At 43.5% G+C, this 12,251-nt stretch overlaps 1 protein-coding gene across 1 annotated transcript; it reads left to right on the top strand.

Moving 5' to 3' along the window:
* The first annotated feature begins 1,685 nt into the window (after window positions 1-1,685).
* Window positions 1,686-12,015, top strand: il17ra1a (interleukin 17 receptor A1a). The gene is made up of 11 exons (XM_085769160.1): window positions 1,686-1,919; window positions 2,656-2,680; window positions 3,156-3,302; window positions 3,689-3,813; window positions 4,015-4,141; window positions 5,536-5,583; window positions 5,678-5,826; window positions 7,449-7,523; window positions 7,638-7,707; window positions 10,064-10,177; window positions 10,297-12,015. Exons 1-11 carry the CDS (start codon window positions 1,827-1,829, stop codon window positions 11,769-11,771), a joined length of 2,448 nt encoding a protein of 815 aa, XP_085625286.1. The 5' UTR covers window positions 1,686-1,826; the 3' UTR covers window positions 11,772-12,015.
* Window positions 12,016-12,251: the final 236 nt, after the last annotated feature.

Consider the following 12,251-nt stretch of genomic DNA (forward strand, 5'->3'; position numbering starts at 1 on the left):
TCTTGGTTTCCCTCATCAAACTCATCAAATACACAATCCAACAACTCCAAAACGCTCTGGTGGTGATAATAACGAAACGTTACGAGACAGAGTCTCGTTTTCGAGGCAAATGCAGAGACTGCTTGCCTAAAAACCCCAAGGAGAACGAGCATCAGCAGTTTTGCAAGGATTTACCACGCTTGCACTGACAATAACGAACTACTCCTAAAACTATAGGGATTATGGCAATTTGCCAAAATGTTGAACTATCCCTTTAAATGTTTCTCACGTTACTGTATCCACACAATTGAACAAAGTACAGCAGGTAGTTGAAGAAGGTATGTTTGGTAATTGTAATAGATTGGATGAGCAGTTTGAGTGCAGAGCTGTTACAGGGCGGGAACTCTTTAATGGGGATAAATATTAATCTGACAGGAGTGAAGATTTATGAAACTTTATGACAAACTAAGAGGAATGTGGCATTTGGATGTTGTGTATTATTCTAAAGTAGCCTACCAAAGGAAAAGCATTCAAAATCCTGCAGTTAAAGTACAATAAAGGACCAGGAACCCATGTTGGTATTACAGTAAACCACAGCAGCACCCAAAGGTCAACAGCACCGAGCTCTAGTCTGTTAGGCCGATGCTGTGGAGTAGGTGTTTAAGATGATCTGGGCTCTACTGTTACCAACTCTACATGGAAGCATAAGGCTGGTAGGCCTATTAATGCTATTTGAGGTAAATGAGATCCTTCTGCAGTTGAAACGTTTGTGCCATCTAGTGGTGAATATGACACAATGCTATGTATTGTGTAATGAAAATTACTGAGAATAACTAAAGTGCAACTTCAGCCAGTCCCACTCACTTTATACTTCCTGTTCTGGTGATGCAGTGAACGGCAGCGACAGTCCGCCTGGCTCAGCTCTGTTTGTGGTTTCACACCAGCTACAGAGTGTAACTGGGACATACACATCATTGTGTTTTTTTGTGTGTGTTTTCCATTTTCATGATAAAGATAAAAGATGAAGCAGAGAGGTGTCACTTTGAAGTTGTGTGATAGAGCCCACGCAACAAGGAAAAAACTTGAATTAGTAGCTACCAATAATGTTGCATTCAATGTCTATATTAAAAAAAATGCTAGAAATCACTATTCACTGCAGTTTTCAGAGAACAAAGGGAGGGACTGTGCTCATAAGATACAGTTTTTTAGTTCAAGTATGTATGTCAATGTTGTTGTTTTTTGTTGTTTTTTACTTATTGTGGAAGGAGCTGCAGTATTGAGTTAATCATTGTAGCCTATGTGATACGCAGTATACCCACTGAAAATGCATTCATATTTCTATAATACCACTACAACAAAACTTTTTAACTGTGATACAGGTATGAACCATGAACCCACACAAAAAGCAGTAGCATACCCACTACAACTAGGCTACTACACCACTGAGTAAGTTATGTGTCTTGCACATGAACATGAGGGACTCATATCAGTCATTTGTTTTATAGTAAAAGCTCTAACATCAACACGACCAAACAAACATATTTGCTCAATTTTGGTTTGTAGGTTATCCTTCACCCGGTAAAGAATGGTGATAGACAACTTTACAGAAGTACCTAGAATTCCCATGCGACCTGAACGCATCAGGTGAGTTTCTTGTAAACACAGCAGGTAATTTCCCTGAAGCTCCGAGGAGGAAGTTTTTCATTAATCATCGGCAGCGTCAGTCACAGCAGCTGCTGCCGTCGTCGCTTCAGTCCACACGTTTTTTTTAAGTGATATTTTGTAATGGCGGCACTGAAACTCTTTGTACACCGGGACTGACAGCGTTTAGTTACCGACTCCGGAGGATGTTTCTCACTGGGCTTTTGGTTTTACTGTGTGCGTCACTGTCGCCCGCGGTGAAGGTGTTAACATGGCCGCCCCTCCGCTGTCCTCGACAGGTGAGCGCCGCTCCACACGGACACACGGAGGACAGGTGTTACAGTGTTGCAGTGTTAATACTGACAGTGGCTGTACTGTCTGTGTGTGTGTGCCCATAAAGTTTTATTCAACAGAACAAATACTTTCTATTATGTCGTAATGTTGGCAAGTCTAAGCCCATGTGTTGTTTATGTAGGTGTAGTTCAAGTCCAGTCATTTTGGTCAGTGATTCACTTTATTGTTCCTTTGTGTGTGTGTGTGTGTGTGTGTGTGTGTGTGTGTGTGTGTGTGTGTGTGTGTGTGTTTAACTGATCTTATAGCCTACGTTACTATCTTTTTTGATATTTTTACTACTGTTTCTTGCACAATTATTTGTAGGTTTTATTAGACTGTGTGATGTATTTATTATAAAGTAGCTTAACTGCTTTAGTTATAGGCTACACTGAATTTTTTTAAAAATGATACTGGGCAAATGTATTTGAGCAAACACAACATTAATCTTTTTTATGATAATGATACTACCCTGTTTGAGACATCCAAATTATACAAATACATTTTGTTAATGAATAATTATTATTTGTCTTAATCTTGTTGATTTCGCCTTTTCTCTAATACGTTTATTGTCAACATAGAGTTCTATGTGACAAAGTAATGGAAAACATATTGCTGTTTTTTTTTGGCCTTCTCCAAACCATCATGTGTGATTGGTGAAGTAAGAAAATTAATAAGTCTTCTTTGTCTCTTTCTCTGCCTCAGGATTTGAATTGCACGGCCAAAGAAAGTGAGTAAATGCTTCTCTTCTTATTTCTAGTTATTGTGATTACCCTGTTGCTCTGATTCTTTCCAGAACATGTTGAATAAAGCAGATTGTTATTCACTTTTCTTTAACCGCAACTTCACACATCACAGATTTGAGTTTTGGAGCGTTACGATACTGTTACTAAATAGTTAATCATCAGCTAGCTTAAAATTTACCCCAGCGCTGTAAAGCTGTGGAACTGTTTCCTGCATTAAAATGAAGCAGAGTATAACGCCTCCTGCCGCCACGCTGCATGGAGAAGAGAAAAACACATCACAGTGCCCAGGATTGTCTTTATTACTTTTTATAACAGACCAACAGTTTAATTGGCAGCCACCTTTTAAGAGCGCTCTGTAAAACCTTTTCATTTTTAAATAAATGCTGTAAACAAATGCATGATGATTAAATTTCAGATGTAATTTCAGGTTTCTGACATTTAATTTGTGTGTGTGTGTAGGTAACTGTATGGACAAAGGTTGGCTGAAGGTTAATGAGTACACTCCTAGCGGTCCAGAGGCGCTGCAGGTGTCTGTGGACACCAGGCGGGACGAGAGTGGACACCTGCACCCTGTGCTGAATGCTACCTGGAAGCTAAGGGAAGATGGTCAGTCAAATATAAAAATAATTAAGGATCATAATTATCGTTTGTCTTGTAAATATAATAACAATGGCTGAACAATCACCACCACCAACTGCTCCGGACGAGAAAACTTATAAAGTCCCCCGACATAAACTAACAGCAGGTGTATAACAACAATGTGACATCATTGATACACTTTGTAACCAATCCACAGCTTAATGATGGTTAATTATTTGACAGAAGAAGTTAAGGTGAATCTTTTAAAAATTTTACCTTGAACTCAAATGAGGTGGTGGACATCATCTTATCTGTCTGAACTTCTTGACTAAACATCCTTAGCTAAGTGTATTGTTTTTATGTTTTTTTGGGTGAAGACAGGAAGTGACCTCTTGTGTGTTGTGTCCCATCAGGTAGTATCTGTTTCCTGACGGCCACAGAGCTTCAAGTTCTGGTGCTGTCCACCAATCAGAACCTGTGTGTTCGATACTCTATCAAAGGAAAACTCAAAATGAAAAGTGAACAGGTTGGTGGCTCAGTTCAGGTTGGTGGCTCAGTTCAATTCAATTCAATAAAACCTTATTTGGCAATTCAATTCAATAAAACCTTATTTGGCAAATAAATACTATGACTTGTTCTGTTTTTCAGATGATGTTGATATGTTAATGCCACACAGACAGGATACAGTTTGGATTTCTCACTGAACCCGTGTCATAGCAACACCGTTTTGTATTTTCAGTGGTCGTTCTCAGCTGACATGGTGGTGTTGGACCCTGGTCAGACCTACCTGGTCTCTGTGTTCAACATCCCCAAACCTGAGATGGACCACAGCGTGTATGACGTCAGCGCTGGAATCACTGTTCCTGGTGAGTTTAGTTTAATATTTGACATCACCATCCAGTCGTCTGTAACTCTGTAACTCTAAATTCATGCAAAACCGCTGATGCGTGTTCCTGTCAGGGGCAGTTTTTCGGCAAGCAGTCTCTGTATTTACCTCAAAAACAACTCTGTCTGGTAACGTTGTGTTATTATCTCATAACGTGGTGAATGTGCAGGTCACAACTTGTCCACCAGAGCGTTGTGGAGCTGTTGGATTGTGTATTTGATGAGTTGAGGGAAACCAAGAAATCCCATGAGCCTCCGTAGCGTAGCTCTGAGCAGCTCACGGCTCTGCTCTGCCGTTCTAGAAACAGCTTGCACCGACAATTAAAGGTAACGAACCTACTGCTATGACTATAGGGATTATGGCAATGGGCCAATTTGCCAAAATGTTGAACTATCCCTTTAAACCTCTGCTGCTCTATATGCAGATGACCTGACTAGACTTCACAGCACACTGCTGCATAAAAGTGCATATGGGAGCAATGATTTCCTGCATACTTGTGTATGTTTCACACTTTCAGATAAGATCAGTTCATGTGGTATGCAAATGCACAGATGGTGTGAATTCTAATTACTGAGCTTAATTTGTAGAACACGTATTTTTCTCGTGAACACAATAACTCCAAAACAATTCAGAGCAGAACCTTAACACTTAAACTACAGGTTCCCCTAATGCAGTGAGGAAGCTAATTAGACTAATTGTTTTTTTGAACCTCTGTTAGCTGTTAGTTACTGTTCTTATTTATTCATTTCTGCTGTGAGCAGTCTGTTTCCCGTGTGTGGGGCTTCGATAATATGGATACCTGGAATATCTAGGATTAGATATTGTGTTTATATATAGACATACGAAGTATCTGAAACATCATAGCAGCTTTATAACTTAATCTTTTATTATTTACATTCAGTTTGATTCAGGCACTTAACAGGGTATGTTGAAGAACTTACACAATTATGAGGTCTCACATCTGGAAACAAACTTTTTACAGTGTCCCTACACAAGTATGGAAAAGTATGCAATTTGATTTTATACATTTCCAGGTCTGGAAAAGTATGGAAAATGGAAACTATTGTATGGAAATATATTTTTTATCTTAATACTTGCTATTTGCTTATGCTACAATCTCCTTAGTGACAAATTCAGAATAATGAAAACAAATGATTAATTGTATAGTTTATTTACATGGTAAACATTTAATTACTCAAATGTCACAAATTATTTGAATTGTCTTAACTGAGAAGTCTGGAAATTAGGGTCTGGAAAAATGTGTAGGAAGGAACCCTGTTTTTAAATGCCACAAATACAGTGTGACCCGTCAACGGTGAAACAAGTTTCATCCTCACTTTGTTTGATGGATTTCTGTGAATCTGGTTTCCTCAGATTGTCAAGACTCCAGGATGAAGATGACCCAGTTCTGCATAGAGAGAGGTGAGTCACTGACGTTCTGAGGGTCCAGGTCCAGTGAGAATGAGTGACTCAGGTGAACCGTGTTTTAACGTGCAGTCTGGTCTCTGCGCTGTAGGAAGTCTGTGGCAGCCCAACGTCAGCATGGCCGAGGTCAGGGGAGGCGCGGCGCTGGCCGTCAGCTTCAGTCCCGATCCGCTGTGTGACGAGTACATGGTCATCGTGAAGTGTTCCACTTTTCAGCCTCAAGTGCATCACGTAAACAAGGTGAGGTCGCCGCGTCGTGCCGGCCGTTGAAGCGCTTCTTGTGCAGTGGGCCGTGTCACACAGAAGATGAATGCAGTTTCCTTTCCAGTGGATTGACCCAGAACATTACAGTCAGAGCTCATTACAACATCCTGTGTGTGTGTCTGTACCTTAGCCTACTTTTTACCCCACTTTGTTTCTTTTCACTGCAGGAAACTGTTCCATTTCCTGCAGTGTTTTTATGCTGATTTTGGACAAAACCACTCATTATATTTACAAGCTACCTGACTGTATGAAACTCTGCAGTCTCAGATTTTGAGACCGTGGAGTTATATTCAGCATGTAACGACATAAACCCCAGTCTGTTTTTGCAATTCTACAGTGGCATGTAAAGGTTTAGGCACCCCTGTTCATAATTACTCTTAATGTGAACAGCAAGTGGAAGATGAAATGATCTCCAAAAAGCATATTTCCTTTACACTTTAAAAAAATTAAAAAAAAAACGTTTTCATCTTTTACATTCAAAATGACAGAAAAGGAAAAGGGCCTGCAGCAACAGTTTGGCCACCCTGCATAGTTAGTACCTACTAGTAGTCCCTCCTTTGGAAACTATCACAGTGTGTAAATAGTAAATATCTTGTCTGATGGTCAAAGTTATCTCAGAGCTCAAGACTCCTGGGTTTCCTATTCGTTTGCAGGCTGCTGCTTTGTTTCCCTTTTTCACTCTAAAATTGTAGAAAACATAATAATACACTGATATTCCTTAAAATATTCCAAAAGAGTGTTTCATGTTTAACTTTTTACATTTTGCTGATAATTTCATCTTCCACTTGCTTCACTGTTCACATTAAAGGGATAGTTCAACATTTTGGTAAATGGGCCCATTGCCATAATCGCTATAGTCATAGCAGTAGGTTCGTTACCTTTATTTGTCAGTGCAAGCTATTTTTAGAACGGCGGAGCAGAGCGGCAGGCTGCTCAGAGCTACGCTACGGAGGCTAATGGGATTTCTTGGTTTCCCTCTTCAAACTCATCAAATACACAATCCAACAACTCCAAAACGCTCTGGTGGACAAGTTGTGACCTGCACATTCACCACGCTATGAGATAATAACAGAACGTTACGAAACTGAGCCGTTTTCGAGGCAAATACAGAGACTGCTTGCTGAAAAACTGTCCCTGAAGGCAACACGCATCAGCGGTTTTGCATGAATTTACCTCGAAAACGGCTCAGTTTTGTAACGGTCCGTTATTATCTCAGTGTGGTGAATGTGCAGGTCACAACTTGTCCACCAGAGCGTTTTGGAGTTGTTGGATTGTGTATTTGATGAGTTTGATGAGGGAAACCAAGAAATTCCATTAGCCTCTGTAGTGTAGCTCTGAGCAGCTCACGGCTCTGCTCCACCGTTCTAAAAATATCTTGCACCAACAAATAAAGGTAACGAACCTACTGCTATGACTATAGCGATTATGGCAATGGGCCAATTTGCCAAAATGTTGAACTATCCCTTTAACAAAATGATACTGTATGTTGAAACTTACCAGGATTATAACCAGACTCAGCCAATGATTGTCTTAATAAATGTTCAATGGGCTGTTACTTAATGATGAAATGATTCACATAAAAACGCTCTCTTCTCCAGGACAATCACACGACACTGAATGCAACGTTCAGCCTTGACAAATGGCCGAGCTCCTGCTGCCAGTTCCACGCCTCGGTAAATCTTTTTTCGAATCTGTTCCCCGCTCAACTAATGTCTGTGTATCGCAGAAGGTTTTTATTTCTGCCTCCACAATCTTAGAGTTAACGTGACTTTCATTCTTCACTGCAGATCAAACCTCTCTTCCCACAATGTGGCAGCGACTGTGTCCGCTCCGCAAAGACTCTGGATATTTGTCGAGGTACGTTATCGCTGTCATGATCCCACCGCAGTGAATCTGTGGGAATGGAGAGAATGCCACCTCCACTCTGCTGTCCACATTCCTCACATTTTTACTCTTAAACTGCCTGCGATCGGTGCTGAACCACAGTTTCTGTGCTGGCAGTGAAGAGGAAACAAGATAATATCGTGTTGTGTAACAGAAGATTGATAGATAAACTCCCCGTATGTCAAGATCAAAGTTTTTTTTAATTCAGCAACGTAGCTCTAGCCTGGCTCTCACCAGACCCTTGTAGTTCCGCAAAGCTACGCTGAGCTCCACACAAGGGTCTGGGACTGCTCCATAGGCGATTCATTTCAGAAGGCGGGGCCTTGTAAAAAAATCTTGTATGTGATTGGATAAACCACTTGTCCGTTATCTTAAATGACGTGCTACTTCAGCCACTCACATAGTTCTCTGTTCATCTTTCAAAGAATTAATATTCGATAGATTCGACAAAACAGTTGAAATAGTAGAATCAATGCCAACGCACGACTCCTCACTGCGAGCCACCATTGTTGTTTGACTCAAACAGTCGCTTCAGCGCTACGTCACACCTCAGAAAGTCCCGCCCGGCGATCCTGATTGGTTCATTATTTTTTGCTCCGGGGAAGAAGTTTGCATTGGCCTCGAGTCCAGACCCTTGTGTGAAGCTGAGCGTAGCGCCTCTGGTGGAGCTTTGCGGAACTACAAGGGTCTGGCGAGAGCCAGGCTAACGTAGCTCAGCTTCGATCAGGATGTGGCTACATGTTGTCTTTATCCTGTTTATCCTGTTTGTTGATTTATAATGCAAACTGTTCCCTCTTCTGTACAGTTTCCTTCTCAGTAGAACAGAGACATAGTTTCAAGCACATTGATAATTGAATGATCACCCTTAAAGCAGAAGTAAGCGATCCGGTCGTTTTGGCTAATGCTGTGTTCCAGGCAGGCTTTTGAAACCGTAAATTGTTGAGTTGCCTTGAACGCACCATAACGTCCTCGTCCCTACGTCACCACATTCAGGCGCATCCTTTGGCTGCACACACAGCCCTGCATGCCGTTCTCTCTCCTCATTGGATAAAACTTGTAGGATACGAGAAAAGTTTTCTCCTCGGCTCAGAGCAGAGCAGAGGGACTGACAGACCCGTGTTTCAGACCAAACACTCTATATAAGTGATTGCTGTTGGAAGATACAACTATTTAAGACTTATATTAACACAAAAATATCGCTTACTTCTGCTTTAAGGCCAGGATGTCTTCTTTAGAAAATATATTTCCTCACTTCCTCATTCTCTGTATGTCTTGTTCCTGACCACTAAACACAAGCAGGCAGATGAAAGATAAGTATCATTAGTTTAGTTGGAAAAGCGAGTAGATAACTAATGTCATGCCTGAGATCTCACCTCCACATGAATGTCTCCTCATCAGGTCACAGTGGTCTGGACCCCGGACCAAAATAAAACATTCTCTATAGTCTTAGCAGTAGGTTCGTTACCTTTATTTGTCGGTGCAAGCTATTTTTAGAACGGTGGAGCAGAGCCACAAGCTGCTCAGCGCTATGCCACGGAAGGCAAGGCAAGGCAATTTTATTTGTATAGCCCGTTTTTACCAACAGTTTGTCTCAAAGGGCTTCACATGGCATCATAACAACATCCTCTGTCCTTAGACCCTCACATCCACTGAGGAAAAACTCCATGGAAAACCCTTTTAACAGGGAAAAATCAGAGAAACCTCAGGGTGAGCAACAGAGGAGGGATCCCTCACCTAGTGGAATTTCTTGGTTTCCCTCATCAAACTCATCAAATACACAATCCAACAACTCCAAAACGCTCTGGTGGACAAGTTGTGACCTGTACATTCACCACGCTATGAGATAATAACGGAACGTTACGAGACAGAGTTGTTTTCGAGGCAAATGCAGAGACTGCTTACGGGAACGCGCATCAGTGGTTTTGCATGAATTTGCCTCTAAAACAACTCTGTCTCGTAACGCTCCGTTATTATCTCATAGCGTGGTGAATGTGCAGGTCACAACTTGTCCTCTGTAGTGTAGCTCTGAGCAGCTTGCGGCTCTGCTCTGCCGTTCTAAAAACAGCTTGCACCGAAAATTAAAGGTAACGAACCTACTCTTAAAACTATAGGGATTATGGCAATGGGCCAATTTGCCAAAATGTTGAACTATCCCTTTAAAACCTTGAACTGACTAAAAGAACACCTTAGAGGATATTGTATGGAGAAAACCAGGAGATCTGTACAGACCTGTATCTTGCCTGTATGTCTCTGTCATGACTTGTTACCGCTGTAAAACAAAACAAAGAAAAACAGCAACACATAATCAAGAAGTGATGTTGTGTCACAGTTCCTCCAACAGAAGCCCCAGATGATTCATCGTATGTGTTCATCATCCTGGGTGTGGTGTTCATTTCTGTGGTGATGGCAGTTGCTTTGTACGTCCGCTGCAGGAAGAAGAAAGGTTAAATACTGAGACTTTTATCTAACTCTTCTAATTTCATTTAAAATACAGATTTTATTTTGTTTATATTGTTTGAAACGACTCATACTTTGCCTACGGCTTCTCCTCTGCACTTTTAGACATAGTCACTGAAGCTGATGAAGTCCACGTGATAGGTGAGAACCGGCAGCAGATCAAACAAGCCCCCAAAGTGCTGGTCATCTACTCCCAGGACCACCACCTGTACAGGGACGTCGTGCTGAAGCTCTGCGCCTTCCTCAAGATCAAGTGCGGCACCGAGGTGGTGGTGGACCTGCTGGACACCACCTCGGTCGGCATGGTCGGCCGCGTCCGCTGGCTGGAGTGGCAGCGGCAGCAGATGACCAACCCGTCGGATAAAATCCTGGTGCTGTGCTCCAGAGGCGTGCAGGCCAAGTGGAGAGCGCTGTGCGGCCACGGTCAGGTGACGCTGAGGGAGGACGTGCTGTCCCCGACCGACGACATGCTCACCCCGTTCCTCCACCTCTTCCTGCCCGACATGCACCAGGCGGGCACGCTGGGCAAGTACATGGTGGCGTACTTCGACGACATCAGCGGCGAGGAGGACGTACCGTCGGTCTTCGACATCGCCGTCAAGTTCAAGCTGATGAAGCACTTCGAGGAGCTCTTCTTCCGCATCGTGGACATGGAGAAGTACCAGCCGCGCCACGTCAGGCACATCGAGGGCATCGGAGGGGACGAGTACTTCAACTGCCCCTCGGGCCGGGACCTGAAGAACGCCGTCCAGACCTTCAAGGCCTACCAGCTGGAAAACCCCGACTGGTTCGAGCGGCAGTGCGTGCGGAGCGAGGAGGAGGCGATGACCGAGGCCGACGCGCTCATCGAGAACCTGCGGATCCCCCCGGTCCTGGAGTGCGTCCCCCTGATCAGAGACGGCCCCCCCGTCTACGTCCGCGAGGTGGAAGTGGCCGAGAACGAAGACAGCGTTCACGTCCTCACGCCCGAGCTGAACGCGCAGCGGCAGCTCCCGTCGGTGGTGGAGCTCCAGCCGATCGTGAACCCCGAGTTCAGACACGGGTATCCGTCCAGTCTGGAGCAGGTGCTGCCGGATCACGTGAACCTTCACAGCCCCGGGACCGAATCCGTCTACGTGCTCGAGCCGGTTTTGAACAGGCCGCCGCCGCCGAGGCAGAACCTGCTGCCTCTGGAGGAAGAACCACGGTATCAAATTCCCGTCGAGGACAACGAAGAGGCCTCGCCGCTGTTTAAAAGCCACGTGGTGCACTCCGCCTGGGACCAGAGGAGCTCGGTCCTACAGAACTCTCTAGACTCCGACCCTCTGGGATCCTCGTGCACGAGCGTGCCGAGTGAGTATTACCCTCCTTCTCTGGTCAGCCGCTCCGTTCCCGTGGAGATGGAGGAGGATGAGACCGGGGAGCCCGGTGGAGGAAGCTGTCCCAACAGCGGATCAGATCAAGGCTACATCTCCAAAATGTCCTCGGCGCAGCAGGAGCCGCCTCTGAAGGAGGATCCACTAGCAGCTCTGGCCAAGCTGCAGGAGGAGCTGTTTCAGCAGAACCTCATGTTCTCTGACACGGGTCCTGAAGAGGACTGATGCTCACAGTCCACAGCGCTCACCTTTTAATGACTCTAGTCACTGACATTATTAATATTGTCATGTTAGAGCTGCAGAAAAATCATATTACAATCATTTTGGCTGCATTTCATTTAACCATAAAAAATGAAACAATGATGAAACATGTTTTACATGCTGAATGTGATACAGTATCTAGGCCAGTGATTTTCATTATATCTTGATTAACTGTGCAGCCCTGGCTACAATGTTATTCATTTATTCAAGCCTTCATGGAACAAAGAAGTAGACACAGTAACTGGTGAATTGTCCAGATAATACTTTTGTTGTCCAGTTTAGTGTAATTTTCTTTAAGACAAGATGTTGTTGGACTTCTTGAATGTAAATATTTGCACTCTGTTTTCATGATGGCAGCATCTTGTGAACTGGACTATAAGCCCAAAAAAGCAGCAGCTCAGTTTACACATCCTGTCAGTTGTGCGGTGCCTTTACACCAGCTCA

The sequence above is a fragment of the Trachurus japonicus genome, chromosome 23, assembly GCF_045865225.1.
Source record: "Trachurus japonicus isolate A0001 chromosome 23, Traja_1.0".
NCBI classification, from domain to species: Eukaryota; Metazoa; Chordata; class Actinopteri; order Carangiformes; family Carangidae; genus Trachurus; species Trachurus japonicus.